Here is a 21,144-nt window from a genome sequence, read left to right as displayed (position 1 = left end):
TTGTTGACCTTAGAGCCTGAGCTGTTGGTGTTCTGTTCAGGAAGCTGTCTCCTGTGCCAATGAGGTCAAGGCTCTACCCCACTTTTTTCTTCTAACAGGTTTAGTGTGTCTGGTTTTATGTTGAGATCTTCAATCCACTTGGTCTTTGGTTTTCTGCAAGGTAATAAATAAGGATCTATTTGCATATTTCTATGAGGAGACATCCAGTCAGACCAGCACCATTTTTTAAAAATCCCATCTTTTTTTCATTGTATGGATTTGGCTTCTTTGTCAAAAATCACATGTTGGTAGGTATGTGAGGTTATTTCTGGGTCTTTGATTTGGTCCCATTAATCCTCCTGTCTGTTTCAGTGCTAGTACCATGCCGCTATTATTATTACTGTTGTTCTATAATACAGCTTGAGATCAGGGACTGCGATACCTCTGGAAGATCTGTTACTGTATAGGATATTGTTAGGTATTCATTTTACCCCAAATGAAATTGAGAATGGTTCCTTCAAGGTCTGTAAAAAAATGTGTTGGCATTTTGTTGTGAACTGCATTGAATCTCTAGATTTCTTTTGATAAGATGGCCATTTTTACTACGTTAATCCTACTAATCCATGAGCACGGGAGAGCTTTCCATCTTCTGAATTCTTCTTCAATTTCTTTCTTCAGAGACTTGAAGTTTTTTCCTTCCAGGTCTTTCACTTGCTTGCTTGGAGTTACACTATCATACTTTATGGCTTTAAGGTGTTGCTTTCCTAATTTCTTTCTCAACCTGTTTGTCTCTTTTATAAAAGAGCTATTGATTTTTTAATTGGTTTTGTATTGAGCCACTTTGCTGAAGGTATTTATCATGTAGGAGTTTTTTGATAGAATTATTGGTGTCACTTATATATACTATCATATCATCTACAAATAGTGATACTGTAACTTCTTCCTTTCCAATTTTTATGCCTTTGATATCTTTTAGCCGCATTATTGCTCTGGCTAGGACTTCAAATACTAAACAGAATAAATACAGAGAGAGTGGACAGCCATGTCCTGTCCCTGATTTCAGCGGAATTGATTTCAGTTTCTCTCCATTTAGTTTGATGCTGGATATAGGTTTGCTGTATATAGCCTTTACTATATATTTAGGTATGTGCCTTGTATCCCCAATCTCTCCAAGACTTTTTAACATGAATAGGTGTTGGATTTTGTCAACTGCTTTTTCAGCAACTAAGGTGATGATCACATGTTTTTTCTTTCTGTTTGTTTATATGATGGATTACACTGATGGATTTCTGTATATTGAACCTCGCCTACATGCCTGTGATGAAGCCTGCATTGTGATGGTGAATGATGTCTTTGATGTATTCCTGGGTTCAGTTTGTGCATATTTAATTGAGTATTTTTACACCAGTGTTCATAAGACGTAAGTTCATGAGCAAGTAAGTTAGAAGCACAACCGCCAAACTGAGATGAAAGAAGTCCATGGGTTTTAGACACTTCTCAGCACAAGCTGTTCATCTGACTATAAAAATGTTTTCTTGCATGGTCTATGCAGACTCACATGGACCTATCTCCTTTCTGATCTAGGCTGTCTAGGGTGTGATACCTGAGGTAGAAGCTGTAAATGCCATGATGCTGAGAAACAAACTCCTTCCAGAATTAATGATTGGGTACTGGGGTTTTAGCTCAAGGAGTAGAAGACCTACCTAGAATTCCATTTTGAGGGGTTAGGGGTGTGGCAGAGTGGTAGCACACCTGACTAGATTCCCACAGAGAGGGGCTGGAGACGTGGCTCAGTGGTAGAGCACATGCCTAGAATCCCCTAGTGAGGGGCTGGGAATGGGACTCAGTGGTAGATTACATGCCTAGAATCCTCCAAGACATGGTTCAATGGCAGAGCACATACCTATAAGCTCTCAGTGGGGAGTTTGGGTGCGGCTAAGATATTAATGAATATTAATAATTAATATACATATATTTAGCAAAATCTTTTTTATTCATTAACCAATAATTTTCCCAAATAACCACAGAATTATACTTTGATTCATTCTAAATTAAGCACAGAGGTGAACATAGTACCTAATCTATTATCTCACTATTAATTTATCTTCCTCCCATTCAAGGTCCCAGGTACTTACATTAATATCTTCCCTGGAATACATCCATTCTTCTCTCCTGCACCCTCTACTTGTATCCCCTGACCTCCAGCCTCACAACTTCAAAATTCCACCCCCCTACTCTTCTGTCAATTCCCAAACTTCAAGATTTTTTTTATTAACCAATCAACTTTAAATTATGTGGAGCAAGGTTTACACAACAAGGACAGGTACACATTAGGATATGCCTATCTGAGCAGGGACCAGATTTTGGGGCCAGTAATTAGTACTAAAATACAGAGCACAAGACCAACCCCCATTAATTTCACTTTTTTGTCTAAATAAAATGTCCTTTAATATATTACAATATGTAGTAAAAACAATTATGAAAAATCTTGCAGACCAGCTCCAGGAACCATTGAAGACAGAAGGTAAAGTGTTGGTGGATCTGCGGTAGGGAGAATTGAGCAGGCAGTGAACAGCTGGATAAGCGAAACCAACCATTGGTTGAACAATAGCTATAGGAATGAATTGTTGAAGAGATGCTGAGGAACAGAGGATAAGAGAAATACAGAAACCTGGGCATAAATTGTATTACAAACTGTAAGGTCTTGTAGCCCAGAAGAACTTAATTTTTCTTCTACTTTCCTTCCTTGTCTGTTCCTTGCTTTTCTGTCTCTCCTGAAACAGCACAAGTATACTGTTTAAAGTGAAGTTCAATTTTTTTCCTGATTTTCTCATCTTTTACAATCAATAGGGCATTTAAAAATCGACAGAGCAAGAGAACAGTCTAACAAAGAAATACAAACAGTTTTGTGTAACCTGCAATAAAACATACTGCAAAAATCAATCAATATTGAAGCAAGAGTCAGTATTATTATTTCTTAAACAATACTAGGGAAAGTGTAATCACTAATTTCCCTGGGCTAATGACATTGTGTTTCTATAATTGTCATAGCAACATACGTTGAACTAAAATGGTGAACACAGAAAAGATTTGACTTACTTCTAGTCCCCAGCCAGTAGGTGTGCTATCTAAGCTTAAGCTAACTGCCAAGGGGTCCTCTACTATAAAGTATCTGAAAAGCATGATGTTCTAAGCCCACCTTATATTGCTCTCAAAGCAGATTCTAAAGAAACTTTTCTATACCTAACAATATCCAGGTGCTGTTATGTCAAAGTCGTAACTTTCTTTTAAGTAGTTTCTGTGTGACTGCATAAACATTCATGTATCAGCCAGTCTCAGATCTATTTCCGTATAGTGGATTCAGCAATGTAACTTATCCTCTTGTTGTATAGTTTGAAATCACGTAAGTATAGACTGATTTAATTTAGGCCTGTTCCATTTTGGCCTCTCTAAAAGAGGATGTATAATATTATCATTACCAATGAACATACAATCATTATCATGTTGAAATAATAACAAGATTGTGTAGATCTAAAATCTACTGTAGGCTCTAGGGCACCTGTTGTATTAGGCAAAGCTGCTACTATGCCTCATGAGAGTGCCTCATGTTTAAAGGATAAGCCATTTGCCCAGAGCAATAGAAAAGGCATTACCTTTATTTTAATATTTATTATTTATACAGTATTCTGCCCACACATGTGCCTGCCCAACACAAGAAGGCATCAGATCTCATTACAGGTGGTTGTGAGCCACTGTATGGTTGCTGGGAATTGAACTCAGGACCTTTGGAAGAGCAGACTGTGCTCAACCTCTGAGCCATCTCTCTAGCCCCAGAATTCCCTTTTAAAACTAACTTTAAACACTTTGGTTCCAACTCTTTATGTTCTGCTCCTTTCTTCACTTGGAAGGTGTGCTTTTTCCTTTATAGCCTTTATGTTTGGGGATCTAACTTACACTGGCATGTACTTTGTCACCAGTATAGTTCCTTGTGTCTTTTTGGGCTAGGAATGACCACCACCTGTTCTCTATGATAGTGTTTCATGTTTAAAAGTATAAACTGGTTTCCCAAAGCATCATGACACTTGAACTTGGTGAGCATTTAATAACTTTGACTGTAGGAGGCATATAGCATGCATGTTGGTCTCTCAGCCTAACTTTGAGTCTCTGTATTGATTAACAGAATATTCCTTTTAGGCCAAAATACCTATTGGCACCAGTTTTCCTGTGGGAGCCCCACTTTCTAAAGAAGCTGACTGGCCTTTTAGGACAGTGTGACATCATCGTGTTTTTACATAAACCTAAGATACATGGGTATCTTCTTTTAGATCAGTAAAGATATTATTATCCAATATTAAGATAAAACTTCATAGTAACTTAAGAAAAAAATTCATTTTTTTCCTGTTTAAGTTTCTTTTTTTTAAATTTTTTTCTTTATTAATTTATTCTTGTTACATCTCAATGGTTATCCCATCCCTTGTATCCTCCCATTCTTCCCTCCCTCCCATTTTCCCCTTATTCCCCTCCCCTATGACTGTTCCTGAGGGGGATTACCTCCCCCTGTATATGCTCATAATCCTAGACTATCTGCGTAAATAGCTCATTTTATCAGCAGGGAGTCCCATACTGACTTATAATGTATACTAGGCTGGATTAGTATTAAGAAAGATCCTCTTGTCTCTGTCTCCTTTGTAGTGAGATTAAGGATATGCGCCACCACCACCCTGCTCAAATATTTCATCTTAATTTCAGATCATTGTAACTCAAAACTTTCAAACAAAAGTCAAGGAAAGAAACAAGAATATTCAAAGGTTTGGGCCAGTTGTTCCATCTCATGTTGACACATTGCAACCCTATCTGTAATTTTTTGGAATTTAGTGGTTGTTAAAGCTGGGCCTTTTCCAAAAATAGCTGACAAACATCTTGTATCCTGAGAGCCCCAAGCTGCAGCTGCTTTTATCTTTCTATTCTATATCAGGAAGAGTTTTGTTCCTCCATTTTTGCCTTCCTGTACTTTAGTATTCCATCCTTTGGCTTTCTCCCCACTCTTTCCCTGAACTTCTGTAGAGAAAGTATAGAAAATCATGATCACCATTAGTCACACCGCAACCAGGTCCATGACAACAACCAAAACAAAGCCAGAGAATGTCCAAGTGCCCCATGCCAAAGCACCTTGGAGAGAGACCATAGCAGTCATTTTTGTTTGTTTGTTTTTTTGTTTTTTGTTTTTCAAGACCACATTTCTATATGCAGCTCTGGCTGTTCTGGACTCACTTTGTAGACCAGGCTGGCCTTGAACTCAACAATAATCCACCTGCCTCTGCCTCCCAAGTGCTAGGATTAAAGGCATGCACCACCACGCCCGGCTTTAAGAGTCTATTTTTTAATTTAGGTGGTTAATTCCATTCCCCACCTAGAAGTTTTCTGGCCTCCAGTTGCAGCTTTCTAACCTGCCCTACCCCTGGAGCCATCATTGCTCTGTGAGTGTTAAGGCACAGCAGCAGCCAGCTTGGTTGTATTAAGTCCTTTTCCTTTGTCTCTCATCTGCCCACAATAGGCTGCCTTTTGTCTGTGGTGGAGATTAGATTCTCCCTTAAAGAAACATGAAGGAGACAATGTTTGTTTCACAACATTTTTGGTTTTAATCTTCCGTTCTTTCACTAAGAAACTGCCTTTCACTCAGAACTTCTGAGACATAGATTCAAGCCACACATTTCAATATTTGTTGATGATATTAATAATTAACACCCAGTCATATATTGAATAAAACCCTATTTATTAATTAATCAATAATTTCCCCCAAATAACCACAAGGTAAAACCGTGATTTATTAAAAATTAAGCAGAAAGGTGCACACTATTGGAATCCATCCATTCTCCTCCTCCTCTGCACCTTCTCCTGCAAGCACCCAACCTTCAGCTTCGCAACCTCTAAACTCCACCTGCTTCTGCTCTGCCCAATCCCAAGCTTCAGCAGTTTTTACTAGCAAATCGAATTTAAATTAATTGGAACAAGGTTTATACAGCAAGATCCGGCATAGGTGAGATAGTCCTCCTCTGAACAGGAACAAGATCTTGGAGGATAGTAATCACCATTAAAATACATAGCACCACACTAACCCACACCACTCAGTGATGGAACACCTGCCAGTGAGGGACTAGGGTTACTTCTCCATAGTAGTATACCATGAAATTTAGCCTTAGCAGAGGCATAAAATAAATAGAAGGCAAGTGTCTTAGTGAGTGTTCAATTACTGTCAAGAGACACCATGAACAAAGCAATTCTGATAAAAAGAAAGCATTTAGTTGTGACAGGCTAAGTTTCATAGCAGCAGGCATTTTGGGGGAAACAGCCAGGTAAACAGCATGAGAGAATTCTGGGAACCTCCCTCATGGAAAACTCAGAGCTTTGAATTTTCAGGTCTTTCTCCAACATATGGATGTATTTGTAGGTCAGTCAAGGCACCCTGTGGGAGATACTTATCAAAGCTTTGGGGGTAGTCATCCCTAGTCATTCATACATTTTCACTAATTTGTCTATGTATTGGGGTACAGATGCACAGGGAGTTTTGAATGCCCCAGGCAGATTTGGGAGATGTCTAAACCCTGAGAAGGTTGCAGGGATTCCACTACAGAGGCACCAGCCTCTTCTGGTTGCTTTGCTCAAGAATTCTTCTGTGACTCCTGATGTCTCATTTACATAGCATGGCTGAATGATGGACCCATCAATGGAATGGCCTGATTGGATGATGTTCTTCTCCTTGGCTTAGCTTAGTTGGACAGTGCGCTTCTTTTCTGATTAGACGGCTGGATGCTGCTCCTCCCATTAGCATGGCGTGGCTGGAGGAAGCATCAATCTCTGGCATGGTCTGGTTGGATGATGCACTGATGACTGGCATGACATGGTTGGATGATGCTCCTCTCATTGGCATATTCTGGTTGAATGATGCATCCATCAATGGCACGGCTTGGTAGAAGGATCCTCCTCTCATAAGCATGGCCTGGTTGGATGCTGCCAGAGATAAACTCCACTGGACGTTTCCCTGCCCTGTCATCACTTTGGCTTGCTGATTTGAAAACCACACCTAGTAGAAAAAGTAGTGTTTAATTTTTTTGAAATAAATTTATTTTTAAACATTACATTATTTTAATATGTAAATTTATTTTAATTTACATACATTATATATGTTTAATATGATATATACACATATAGTTTCATTTTTGCTTTTTCTTTTTGAGTAACCCTGGCTATTCTGGAATTCATTCTGTAGAGACAGCTGGCCTCTAATTCAGAGATATTCCTGCCTCTGCCTCCCAAGTGCTGGGATTAAAGTTATATGCCACCATGCAGGAATTATTTCATTGTTATTTTAGTTATGCTTCTATTAACCTGAGTACAGTCCCCATGGAGACTAGAAAAATGTATTAGATGGCCTTTAGCTGTAGTTCCAGGTATCTGTGAGCCACCACATTGGTGCTGGGAATTGAACCCATGTAGTCTGCAAAAACAGCCAGTGCTCTTAACCACTGAACTATCTCTCCAGACTCAGCAATTTATCTTTTGTTCATTTATTTTTTTGAGACTGGGCCAGTAGAGTCTGTACCAGAGATAAAACCTTGGTCTTTGTGCATTCAACACAATCACTCTACCAATTGACCCCATCATAATTAGCCTGAGAGCTTGTTAATAAAGTAATGATTCCAGAGGAGAAATATGCCATCCTCAGGTGAGAAATCTTGTTACTAATCTCTCATAGTTATTTGATATGCTGTTCCCAGCCTCCCTGTCTTAGATCCCTGAGGTAGATGGTATGAGATTCTATTAGTGGCTGGAGCAGAGTTCTCCCACCCTAGATCACAAGACAGTAAGAAAATATGCCTCTTGACTGTCAAGGACAATATTTTGAGTCATGTGTGGTGGCACACACCTGTAGCCTAGCACTTGGCGGGTAGAAGTAGGAGGGTTAAGAGTTCAAGGTCGTCTACAGCTATATAACTGTGAGGCTATCCTAGGCTAAATATGACCCTGTCTCAAAGAAAAAACAAAGAAAAAAACAGTAAGAAAATAACCCAATCCCAAGTTCATTTTTTTTTATCATTACAATATAGAAGAATATAGGAACCAACTCCTCTAAGCAAGGGTATTAGATATTTGGTCATACCCCATGTCTTTATTCCTATTTGTCAAGAGACAGAGGGAGGTAGATCCCAGAGTTTGTGGCCGGCCTCGTATACAGTGTGAGTTCTGGGACAGTCAGGTCTATACAGGGAAGACCTTTCTTCAAAAAAAAAATGGAAGAAAAAAAAAACAAGCAAGGAAAGAAGGAAAGAAAGAAGGAAGGAAGGAAGGAAGGAAGGAAGGAAGAAAGAAAAAGTTCTGTTTAGTTCTCTGAACCTATTGTCAGGCTTACCTTTACACTGCAGATCTTATATCCCCTAAGGAGCCTTAGTGTATCTCAATAAAGTGAGTGGTCATGAAAATAAAACCACACATTCCTGTCCAGAATCCATTCCTGAACAAATCAACTGTCAATAAACAGGGCTGGTTAAAAACAAAAACACAAAGGACAAGGAATAGGAGTCCTCCCCCATTAATCCCAGCACTCAGGAGACAGAGGTCAAGGTAACTCTGAGTGTGAGACAATCCTAACCTACATATCAAGTTCCTGGATATCCAAGGCTATACAGTGACACCCTGCCTCAATAATAAAGTAATATCAAATGAATATTGAAAGGCAGGCATGGGGGCATATACCTGTAATGCAGAACTTTCAGGATATGGAGGCATGAAGATCAAGAGATCATGACTATCCTTAGATATATGACATTTTCTCTCATGAAACTTAAAGGGGGTGGAATTGGAGTGTAGGCCAAATTGTATAGTTTAAATTCTGTTTTCCTGTCTAAGTGTTGAATAAACTCTGCTCCCCAATTGTCCTCCTGATATGTCAATAAGGCATCTTACAGACAATCAATGAGCAGGGGAGAGAATAGGACTGGATTTCCTTCCAGACAGGGGAGGAGTTAGAGAAGGAGCAAGGAAGAGGGCAAAGGAAGTTGAAAAAGAAGGAAGTAGAAGCAAGGAAAGCTACAAAGAGCAAGTGTCACTGGGATGTTTGCTGGGATTACAAGAGGATAGCATAAAGCGTTAAGAGCAGACTTAAACTGCTCAGATTGTGTTGTGAGCTGGTTCTTTGAGAAAATCAACAAGATAGACAAACCCTGAGACAAACTAACTAAAAGGCAAAGGGAGAATACCCAAATTAACAAAATCAGAAATGAAAAGGGGAGACATAACAACAGATACCAAGGAAACCCAAAGCATTAGGTCTTACTTCAAAAACCTCTATGCCACAAAATTTGAAAATCTAAATGATACGAACAATTTCCTCGATAAATTCCATGTACAAAGTTGAATCAAGATCAGGAAAACAAATAAAATAGTCCTATACCCCCTAGGGAAATAGAAGCAGTCATCAAAATTCTCCCAACAAAAGAAAGCTCAGGGCCAGATGGATTCAGTGCAGAATTCTACTAGATCAAAGAAGAACTAATACTAATACTCCTCAAGCCATTCTACAAAATGGAAGCAGAAGGATCACTACCAAACTCATTTATGAAACCATAGTCACCTTAATACCTAAGCCACACAAAGACCCAACAAGGAAAGAGAATTTCAGAGCAATCTCCCTTATGAACATAGATGCAAAAATACTCAATAAAATTCTGGCAAACTGAATCCAAGATCACATAAAAAATCTCACCCATCATGACCAAGTATGCTTCATACCAGGCATGCAGGGATGGTTAAATATACAGAAATCCATCAATGTAATTAACCATATACACAAACTGAAAGAAAAACACCGCATGATCATCTCTTTTGATGCTGAAAAAGCATTTGACAAAATCCAACACCCATTCATGTTTAAAGTCTTAAACATCGAGGATACAAGGCACATACCTAAACATAGTAAAGGCAATATACAGCAAGCCTATAGCCAACATCAAACTAAATGGAGAAAAACTCAAATCAATCCCACTGAAATCAGGGACACGACAAGGCTGTCCACTCTCTCTATTTCTCTTCAATATAGTACTTGAAGTCCTCACTAGAGCAATAAGAGAGCTAAAGGAGATACAAATAGGAAAGGAAGAAGTTAGGAAAGGAAGACGTTAAAGTTTCATTATTTGCAGACAATATTATATAGTATACATCAGTGACCCTCAAAATTCTACCAAAGAACTCCTATAGCTGATAAACAACTTCAACAAAGTGGTGGGATACAAAATTAACATGAAAAAGTAAATAGCTATCCTCTATACAGATGACAAATGGGCTGAGAAAGAAATTATGGAAACCACAACCTTCACAATAGCCTAAAACAATATAAAGTATTTGGTGTAAATCTAAGCAAGCAAGTAAAAGACTTATATGAAAAACAAAAACATCAAGTCTCTGCAGAAGGAAACTGAAAAAGATCTCAGAAGATGGAAAGATATCCCATGCTCATGGATTGGGACAATCAACATGGTAAAAATGGCCATCCTATCAAAAGCAATCTACAGATTCAATGTAATCCCTATCAAAATACCAACACAATACTTTACAGAACTGGAAAGATCAATTCTCAATTTCATATGGAGAAACAAAAGACCCAAGATAGGTAAAGCTATCCTGTACAATAAAAGATCTTCTGGAGGAATATCCATCCCTGATCTCAGGCTGTACTATAGAGCAACAGTAATAAAACCAGCATGGTATTGGCATAGAAATAGTCGAGTTGACTAATGGAATCTAATTGACCCAGAAATCAATCCACACACCTATGGCCATTTGATTTTTTTTTTTTTACAAAGAAACCAAAACCACACAATGGAAAAAAGACAGCATCTTCAACAAATGGTGTTGGTCTAATTGCATGTATAATTGAAAAAATGAAAATAGATTCATATTTATCACCCTGTACAAAACTAAAGTCCAAGTGGATTAAAGACCTCAACATAAAACTAGAGACACTAAATGTGTTAGGAAAAAAAAAGTGGGAAAGAGCCTACAACTCGTTGGCACAGAAGACAATTTCCTGAACAGAATACCAACAACTCAAGCTCTAAGGTCAACAATTAATAAATGGGACATCATGAAACTGAAAAGCTTCAAAAAGCAAAAAATGTTGTCAGCAGAACAAAGCAACAGCTTATGTATTGGAAAAAGATCTTTACCAACCCTACATCTGACAAAGGGCTAATATCTAAAATATATGAAGAACTCAAGAAATTTAACACCACCAAACCAAATAATCCAACTAAAAATGGGGTACAGAACTAAACAGATAATTCTCAATAGAGAAATATTGAATGGCTGAGAAACACTTAAAGAAATGCTCAACATCCCTAGTCATCAAAGGAAATGCAAATCAAAACGACCTTGAGATTCTGTCTTACATCTATCTGAATGGCGAAGATTAATAATCGAGTGACAACACATGCTGGCAAGCATGTAGAGAAATGGGGAACACGTATCCATGGCTGGTAGGAGTGCAAACTTGTACAACTGCTTTGAAAATTAATATGGTGCTCTCTCAGAAATTTGGGAATAGTTCTACCCCAAGATCTAGCTATACCACTCCTGGGCATATATCCAAAATATGCTCCACCATACAACATGGACATTTGCTCAACTATTTTCATAGAAGCCTTATTCATAATAGCCAGAACCTTGAAATGAGCAGATCTCCCTCAACCAAAGAATGGATAAACAAACTGTGGTACATTTACACAATGAAATACTATTCAGCTTTTAAAAACAAGGGAATCTTGAAATTTGCAGGAAAATGGATGGAACTAGAAATGATCATTCTAAGTGAGATGACCCAGACCCCAAAAGACATGCAGGGTATATAGTCACTTATAAGTGGATTTAGCCCGACATAGATGTCCTCTGAGAAACTCCACCCAGTGGGGGATCAGGACAGTTATCGAGGCTCGAAGCTGGACACTGAGCAGTGTGCTGAGAGTTGTAGGGTGGCCTTGCCAAGTCACAGAGGAAAAGGTTACATGTAGTACAGAGCACACTGGATAAGCTGAGGTCAGACTTTAGGGGAGGAGGGATCCCTGTTCTAAGGACTAGGGGAGGGAGGGAAGGAGGATGAGGGAGGAAATGAGATCGGGTGGTGATGAGGGAGGAGTGGGATTGGGAAGTTATGAGGGAGGGGGCTGAAAACAGGATGAAAAGTTCAAACTACAGAACAAGCATGTAATTTATATTGCCAATCCTACAACATGGGAATAGCGCTGAGAGTGGCTGAAATACAAATGTCCATGCACAGACAAGGCCTCGTGTTGGTCACCGACTCTCTGTGACTTAGAATTAGAGGCCATTCTTAGTATGGAATGAAGAAAGATTTGCAGAAGTCTTACTTCTGCTCATACAATGAGCAGAGAGACAGCCTTAATTGCTCTGTAGATCTGGCACACCTTGTACAATTATAATGTTAGGACTGTATAACACTTGTGAGAAATTATGTTTTCAGAGCAAAAGAACCAGACACTGATGCTGGATCAGACAGCATCCATTCCTCTCAGCATGCTGCACACTGTCATCCCGCAACCTCTAGGTTCTAGCCCCAGGAGCATCAGTTGCTGTCGCCCATCAGAAATGCACAGCTTCCAGGACAGGATTGTAGAAAGTTTTTTATTTCAATTGGTCCAGCATTTCAGACTGTTCCACACAGGACTCCTATAAAACCTGAAAAATTTCAACATTTAGAAACTGATCACAAAGGATATCCCTGGCTTACTCTTGACCATTTTCCCCAATTGGGGGGGGGGGCTTCAAAGGCATTATTTACCCTAAATTAGCCTGAAGAAACCTTAAGAGAAAAATGTCTCACTTCCTCTAAGGGGGGTTGGGTAAGGTTCTGTTTTCTCTCTTGGGCTACAGAGGCTTATATAAGTTACTGGTCTTAGAGAGAAAACTAGGTTGGACTCAGGGACGTCTCTCTTTTGCTTTATTTTCCTTTTGTAGGTAAGGTAATAGGAGCTGAAAAGAAAGGAAGGGGGATATAGAAATATAGAGGGAGGATAGAACAAAAGGTAGCTCCTCAACTCAAGGTCTTAATTGTTACTTACAAATAAGGTGATTTTTAATTCATTGGTAGGGAATTTTGTATACCAACACAAATAATGGTCATGTCAAATACTAGTCTAATTTTATCACAAGACTATGTATCCTAGGTCTAACAGATAGATATGATTCTATAGATACATAAGGCAAAATAGTTAAATAAGTTCTTCAAAAGCCTCAGAGACATACAGAGTATGGCATTTAAAGTTGTTTTAATCATTCTAAAGATTCTTTGACAACAGGACAAATTAACTCCTGGCAACGCCCAGCCTACCTCAAAGAAGATGATGAGCATCAAAGAACCTTATTATGGAGTTGGCTTCAAACGTGGCAAACCAGACACTGGGCAAAATGCCCTCGTTCATGCCACAGACAAAATTCTCCCTAAAAATGGACAAGCTTAGACGAAGGCAGAGTTGATGGCCAAACTCTGCCAGGACAGCGCAAGTAAGTCCTCAATAGTTCCTGCCTTGCAAATATGTCTGTCAGATATATTGAGCTATAAGGCTGAAGATGATGTTCCAGTTATAGAGTGTACTGGGTGACTGTTCATGCAGTAAACTGTCTCGGTCATTTTTTTTTCATGTTGGAGGCTGCTAACCTGCAGTTCCAGTTCACTCAGGTATTTACGTTTTATGACTTCTAAAGTCTCTGATGGGGTTGAAGACCAGATAGTTTAGTCTTACAATTAAGCTTAGTTGGTTAGGGATTAAGATGCTTTTAGATCCAGATAGATGATTTGAGCTAATAGAGATGAGCTATGATAGATATTGATTTTCTTTAAGAAATTTTACGACAAGATAAGAAAGATGCTTTCTTCAAGTTTGACAAATACAAATAGCCAAATCATTATGAATGTAACATTTATATAACTCCTGGTTGTCTCATGGTTCTTCCTGCTGTATGTAATTTATTTTATTCATGTGTAATAATTAAATGTATATGTTAAAATTGATTTTAAAAATGCAAAAAAAGAATTCTTCAACACAGATGAAACCTCAGAACTTGGACTGAATTTAATTAAGAGACATCATTTAGAATAGTGTGCATGCTTATTCTTCTGGTATTAAAATACTTGGACCTGAAAGATAGAGAAGATAGCATAAAGTGTTAAGAATAGACTTAAGGGCAGGAGAGATGGCTCAGTGGTTTAGAGGACGGACTGCTCTTCCAGAAGCCATGAGTTCAATTCCCAGCAACAACATGGTGGCTCACAACCATTTATAATGATATGATGCCCTCTCCTGGCCTTCAGGTGTACATGCAGACAGCACCATATACATAATAATAAATAAATCTTTTGTAAAATGTACAGACTTAAACTGCTCAGATTGTGTTGTGAAACCTTGTATTATAAAGGAGTCTCAATTATTTGTGTGATACCCAGGTTAAGAAATAAGCTAAGAGAAACAAACACAGTTGCATAAAATAAATTCAACATTTGAGAGATGGCTTGGTGATTAAGATCACATGTTGCTCTTGCAGAGGATCTGGGTTCCATTCTTAGCATCCACCTTCTGCAACTCTGCTCTGTGGGGTTATCACAGCCTCCTCTAGCCTCCTCAAGAACCAGGCATGCATGTGGTGTACATACCAACAAGCAGGCATACACATATACACATGAATACCTCTTTTTTGGTTTTTCAAGACAGGGTTTCTCTGTGTAGCCTTGGCTGATGTAGACTCACTTTGTAGACCAGGCTGGTCTCGAACTCACAGTGATCCACCTGCCTCTACCTCCTGAGTGCTGGGATTAAAGGCGTGCACCACCATGCCCGGCTACACATGAATAATTTTAAAACTTCAAATGACAAGAACAAAACCAAGCACAAAGGAGGCCCTGGGCTAGGTGATGACCCTGAGACACAACCAAGCACAAACCTCCACCATCTTGTAATTAAGCTGGAGTCTTGAAGCTAGTTCCTTGATTTCTTGCAGGTCTGGGAACATATTCCTGTGGAAGGCATCTTGCAATCCCCTGATTTGTTCAAGTCTGAGTATTGTCCAGTACTGAAGTTTTTGCTGTGGCTGTCCTGTGAAAGGAAGGGACAAGAACACTTTCATTCTTTCAATGTTCATTACTCAAAGCTAATCCTTGCCATAAGCTTACATTTAAAGTTTTTCTTGCTTACTTATGTAGTAGTATGTGTTATAATATATACATCTTACATTTTTAAATTAAAAAGGATGTAAAGTGAATAAATTAATACATTAATAAAAAATTTGTTGTTATTGATTTTGTCCTGTTTCTTGAAAGAGGATTTCTCTGTGTAGCTTTGGCTGTCCTGGAACGTTCTCTGTAGACCAGACTTGTAAACGATATTTTTACTTCCTCTCGTGTGGGCATGAGATAAGAGCTGTATCCAAGCTTTTCAAATACATGGTTTGGGCTGTGCCCAGAGCATTTTAATACAACTATCTTGAGGCCTAGCCCTGGAAGCTTCCATGCACCAAACAATATAATATTCTACAAGCCCAGATCATTAAGGCTTCAGCTTTCAGCATCCATTAGCTAACCCAAACCTAGAATGTTTTCAGCCTCTGAGACTTACTGCTGAATAACCTCACCCTTTCAACTCAGCTGTTCTGACACAAAAGCACTCTCCAAGATACTGGATTCTAACCGACTTCTCTTTGCTTATCACCCTTGGAAAAATTGTCTCTGAACCCAAGTGAACTCAGCTGCACCGAACTGTACTGTACCCCACAGCTCTATTGTAATATCTTCAAGAACTTCCTTGTTCTCTCACATGCTGCTCTGTGTTCTTATGAGACTTGGGGGTATCCTATCTCTGGCTCATTCTGTCAGATCTTGCTCTGATTGGTCACTTTGTCTGTCTGTCAATAGATCTCATTGTTTGGCATGAGGTGTGTACTAAATTCAAGCCAGAGGGATTAAAGCACACATCGGTGTTCCAGCAGGATCACACTGACCTTGGCTTTTGGATATGATCCCTTGTTAGAGTAGCCCTGTTGCTGGATTCAAATTCCTCCACAAGAACAGACCAGGTGGTATATGCCTGCAATCCCAGCACTTAGGGAGGCAGAGGCAGGTGGACCTCTGTGAGTTTGAGGCCAGCCTGGTCTACAAAATGAATCCAGCACAGCCAAGGCTACAACAGAGAAATCTTGTCTAGAAAATGCAGAAGAGCCTCTACAAGGCTGGCCTCAAACTCAGAGATCCTGTGCTGAGAATCAAAGTATGTGCCATCGTGCCCAAGCCCATTTAAAAAGATCTTAAGTTACATTCATGTATTGATTCTCCATGTGTGCACTCACATACCAAAGCACACGTGTAGGAATCAGCACAGAAAATGAAGGTGTTGGCTGTCCCCTTCTATTGTGTGGATCTTAGGGATTGAACAGAAGTCATCAAGCTTTTTTTGGCAGCACGTTTACTCACAAGCTATCCTGACCCTTTTATATGTAGCTATCCCAATGTGGACAGAGCATGGCGACACATGCCAGTAAGCACAGCATCAGGGAGGCTGAAGCAGGCATATCAAAGGAAGTATACGACCAGTAATCAAATAAGTATTGAACATCCCTAGCCGTCAAGAAAATTCAAATAAAAACAAAGAGGTGATGGGTACATGGCTTAACAGTGTTAACCAAAACCTACTGCCCTTGTTAAGCTAATTAAGCCCCTGTAGAGGATGAGAATTCAGTTCCCAGCCCAGACAGTGCCTGGGCTGCCTGCCTTTTTTCACCCTTCATGGGTACTACACTGATAATGTTGTTTGTTGACTTGATTGCATCCAGAATTAACCAAAACCCAAGAACTGGGCACATTTGTGAGGGTTTGGGGTTTTTTTTTGGGGGGGGATGAGGGGGTTGGGTTTTTTGTTTGTTTGTTTGTTTGTTTTGCAAGATTACTAGAGCAAGAAATCTCACTCTAATTCGAAATCCTTAGAAAACTCAGCTTGCCCAGCCTGTGGCCATAATAGACACCTTTAATCCTCTCACTCTGGAGCCAGAGGAGGACAGATCACTGTTCTGGCTGACTTGGAACTCATACAAATCCTCCTGCCTCTGCCTCCCAAGCACTGGAATTAAATATATGTGCGATCACACCTAGCCAATAATCTAGAAGAAGAAAGAAGGAAGGGAGGGAGGAAAGAAAGATGCAGGTGAGGATCGGTGGGAAACTTATTCATACTTACACTATCGGTGGACATAGAAAATAGTGTAACCACTACAGAAACCAGTATAGAAATTCCTCAGAACACGAAATTAGAATTACCATATGATCCATCAGTACCATCCCTCAGCATATATCTGAAAACATCAAAAGCAAAATGCCAGAGAGTTGCCTGAACATCTATGTTGACTGTAGCCTTATTCACAGCAGCCAAGAGGTAGAATCAGCTTAGATGTCAACCAGTGAGTCAGTGGATGAAGAATAATAGGTCTAACACACTGGGAAGCTGTATTCAGTGACAAAGCAGAGGACACTGTGTTGTATACAGACAACAGGTGAATCTGGAGACCATTCTTTTAAGCTAATTAAGCCAGCCTCACTAAACCCACATTCCTCTCCTCTGAGAGAGGTAAACTAACAACAATAATAAATTAGCAGGGCATTGTAGCCAACATGGTTAATCCCAGCCCTCAGGAAGCAGAGACAGGTGAATCTATGATAGTTTGAGGCCCGGCTGGTCTACAATGCAAGTACCAAGACACTCAGGGCTACATAGAGACTGCCTCCCGCTCATCAAAAAAGGGGAAGGAAGGAAGGAGAAAGAAAGAAAGAAAGAAAGAAAGAAAGAAAGAAAGAAAGAGGCATACACCTTAAATTCCAGAACTCCAGAGGCAGAGGCAGGCTGACCTCTGTAAACTCAAGGCATGATTAGTCTACAGAGCCAGTTCAAGGAAAGCAAGGGCTACACAGAGAAATTATGTCTCAAAAAGCCAAAAGAAGAAGAAAAAGAAGAAAAAAAGAAAGAAAGAAAGAAAGGAGAAAGATGGGAGTACCATTACATGGAGGTGGAATGTGTCTTTGATACTTTAATGAAAGAGAAAATATTATCCAATGTGTATAAAAACATCAAGCTCATTATTTTGTACAATTAATATATGCCAATAGCTAGCACACTTTAAAAAATTATGATGCACGATATGAAAACTATATTTGTTTGTGTGTTTCTGTGTTTGTTTGTTGGGATAGGGTTTTTTTGTGTAACCCTGTCTGCCTGGAACTAGCTCTGTAAACCAGGCTGGGCTCCAACTCAAGGATGTGCACCTCTTACCTTTGGAGTGCTGAGATTAAAGGCATGTGCTACCATCTGACTAAATGTACTTTTTTTATTATTTTATGGGACTGTAAAGGAGCAGTTCAGAGCCCTTGCTGCTCTTACAGAGGACCCCGGTTCTCTTCCTAGCACCCACATGAGCCAGTTCACAACCTTTAGCTCTAACAGCACTAGTATAAATCACATCCTGTTCTTGTAAAGAAGCTCAGTGTGGTTCCTAGCACCCAAGACTTCTGACCCAGGGATCCCTCATCCTCATCTGGTCTCCAGGAATACACAACCCGCCCCCCCCCCACACACATAAACATACTCAGGGTTAGGGTGATGAAAAGATGCCTGGAGCATGGCTCAGCTGTGGAATCCTTATACAGTAAGCAAAAGAAACGGAAAACGACAACGCGGTACCACAAGTTTTGGAGGATGGGGAGAAAGAAATCTGTGGCCCCCTGGGACCAAACTGTGGAAACACAAGAGAAGTTAGACACCTCTCACCTTGGAACAGCCACAGCCATCTGCACCCAACCCTGGCTCCTGCCCTTTACTCACCTGACATGGCGTCTGTCTGTGTGGCTTATTCCTCCCTCAGTCCTGTGCTTCGGATCCCCCAAAACTGTGCTGTCTGTGATGCAGGACTTGCAATTTAAACAAAATTATATCTCCACCTGATGGCCCCGCCCCAAACCTCCCTAATCCAGGAGGAATAATCCTTTTCAGTGCACACTGTACAAAAAAAAACCAGTTTCTGTACCTAGGTCCCTGAGGTGGGGGGGAAAAACCTTAACAGCAAGCGGTAGGCACGGTGGCGCATGCCTTTAACCTCCGCACTCAAGGAAGCAGAGGCATCTGGATCACTGCGAATCGGAAGCCGGCCTGGGCTCAAAATCGAGTTGCAGGACAGCCAAGGCAACGTAAAGAAACCATGCCTTGGGGGAAAAAAGAAATTAAAAAAAAAAAAAGAAACAAAACAAAAAGAAACAAACAAACAAAAAAGGAATTTAGGTGGCTCAGGACATGGTGAACCGAGAAAAACCACTCTTAACCAGGATAATCTGTTTTTCAAGGTGAAATCAATACCTATAACTCCAGGTGTTTCTTCATACAGCAAAATCAGGAGCCACTAAATACAATTCACCTGTGCCCCAAGAAGAGCCCGAACAGTTACAAAACAAGGCATGGTGATGTCTGCCTGTGATCCTAATATTGTGCAGGTGGAGGTAGTAGAACTAGTTTGAGGCCAATTTCACCAACACTGAATGTCTGAAGCCAGCTTGGTGCATGCTACCCTGTTTCTAAATTAAATCTGACAGCCAAGTAGTGTAGGGCTCACTTCTAATCCCATCACTTGAAAGCAGATGCAGTGGAATCTCTGTGTATTTCAAGCAGGATTGGTCTACATAAAGAGTTCTGGGACAGACAGGCCTACATGAGATTATATTTTTAAAAAAAACACACAAGTATATATACATACATACATACACACACAGAGAGATACATTCATATTTTTCACATATCAAATAGATGGACAAGTGCCCAGATAATATATATTTCCAGAATCTGAAATCTAGTTTCATATAGTCTGCTCTCCCATGAACTAAGCCACAGGCAGCAGGAAGATACAGGTGACTGCCTCTGCAGCCTTGAACACAGCCATGTGAGGGACCACTTTGGTACAGATTTTGGCATTGGCAACTAAAATCCCAAAGGCAGTAAGGATGGGGTGGAAGTTAGAATGCTTCCCCCACATCATGTGGAGACATGGCAGCTGCTGCTGAGGTAGGTAGTCAATCTAGTAGGCACAGCCGCAGGGGTCCCAAGAGATCTTTTACTTGGGAAAACTGAAGCCCATGATGATTCGCCTCAGACTAAAGCTCCGACAGCTACACCACCTGCTATGGTCTATGTGTATCTGAGTCTCTGTGTGTGCCCTGTGTTCTGGTGCCTGCAGAGGGCATAGGATCCCCTGGGATTGAATTTACAAGCAACTGTGAGCCACCATGTGGATGCTGTGATCCAAACCATGGACTTCTTACAGAGCTGTAGGCTCTAGACATGTCACCCAAAACATTTTTTGTTTGTTTGGGCTTTTTTTTTTTTAAACAGAGAATCTCTCTGTGTAGGTCTGGGTATCCCAGAACTGGCTCTGTAGAGATCTCTCTGACTCCTCCTCCGTAGTGCAGGGATGAAAGGCTGCACCACCGTCACCTGACAAGTGTTGGGCTTTCTGAAACAGGGTCTCACTACATAGCCCTCCAAATGGCACCTGCAAATCTCCAGTCATTGTCCTGAGCCTGACATCACTGAGACTATGAGGTACAGCAAAGCCTTGAAAGTAGATCCCAAACAACCCCAAAACTAAAGAAAGGCCATCTCCTGAGAATCTGCTTTTCCCCTCAAGCAAATACACCTTGATAAATCGATGGCTGATATACACACTTACACACACACACACACACACACACACACACACACACACACACACACACACCAAAACTTTAAAACTAGAATGTTGATACCCAGAGGATGGGTTTCCACCCTTGTACTCAGCCTGCCCAGTTTGACTGTGTTAAATTCCACCATATTTCACCTCTATTTATTGTCCAGAGACAGTGGCAGAGATTAATATGTTGTCCTCGGAGTGCCAGAAAGGTTTTATTCCCCCGAACTCTTTACAAAAGAATATTCACTTATGTATTTTATTTTATGAGTGCTATAATTGCATGCATATCTGTATGCTGGAAGAGGTCATAAGACCCTATTATAGATGTGTTTGTGTGTATGTGTGTGGGTTTAC

General features: G+C 40.1%; 1 protein-coding gene across 1 annotated transcript; it reads right to left on the bottom strand.

Moving 5' to 3' along the window:
* Positions 1 to 5,735: 5,735 nt before the first annotated feature.
* On the bottom strand, positions 5,736 to 19,411 carry LOC311589273 (uncharacterized protein). Its single transcript, XM_084767593.1, has 3 exons — positions 18,900 to 19,411; positions 14,983 to 15,134; positions 5,736 to 7,060 (listed from the first exon to the last, which is right to left on the bottom strand). The coding sequence occupies exons 1-3, from the start codon at positions 18,904 to 18,906 to the stop codon at positions 6,701 to 6,703; spliced, it is 519 nt and encodes a 172-aa protein (XP_084623719.1). The 5' UTR covers positions 18,907 to 19,411; the 3' UTR covers positions 5,736 to 6,700.
* Positions 19,412 to 21,144: the final 1,733 nt, after the last annotated feature.

The sequence above is a fragment of the Acomys minous genome (genome assembly GCF_964271855.1).
Source record: "Acomys minous genome assembly, chromosome: 2".
Lineage (NCBI taxonomy): Eukaryota > Metazoa > Chordata > Mammalia > Rodentia > Muridae > Acomys > Acomys minous.
The sequence above is the reverse complement of the archived record's forward strand: the minus strand, read 5'-3'. Positions and strand labels throughout refer to the sequence as shown.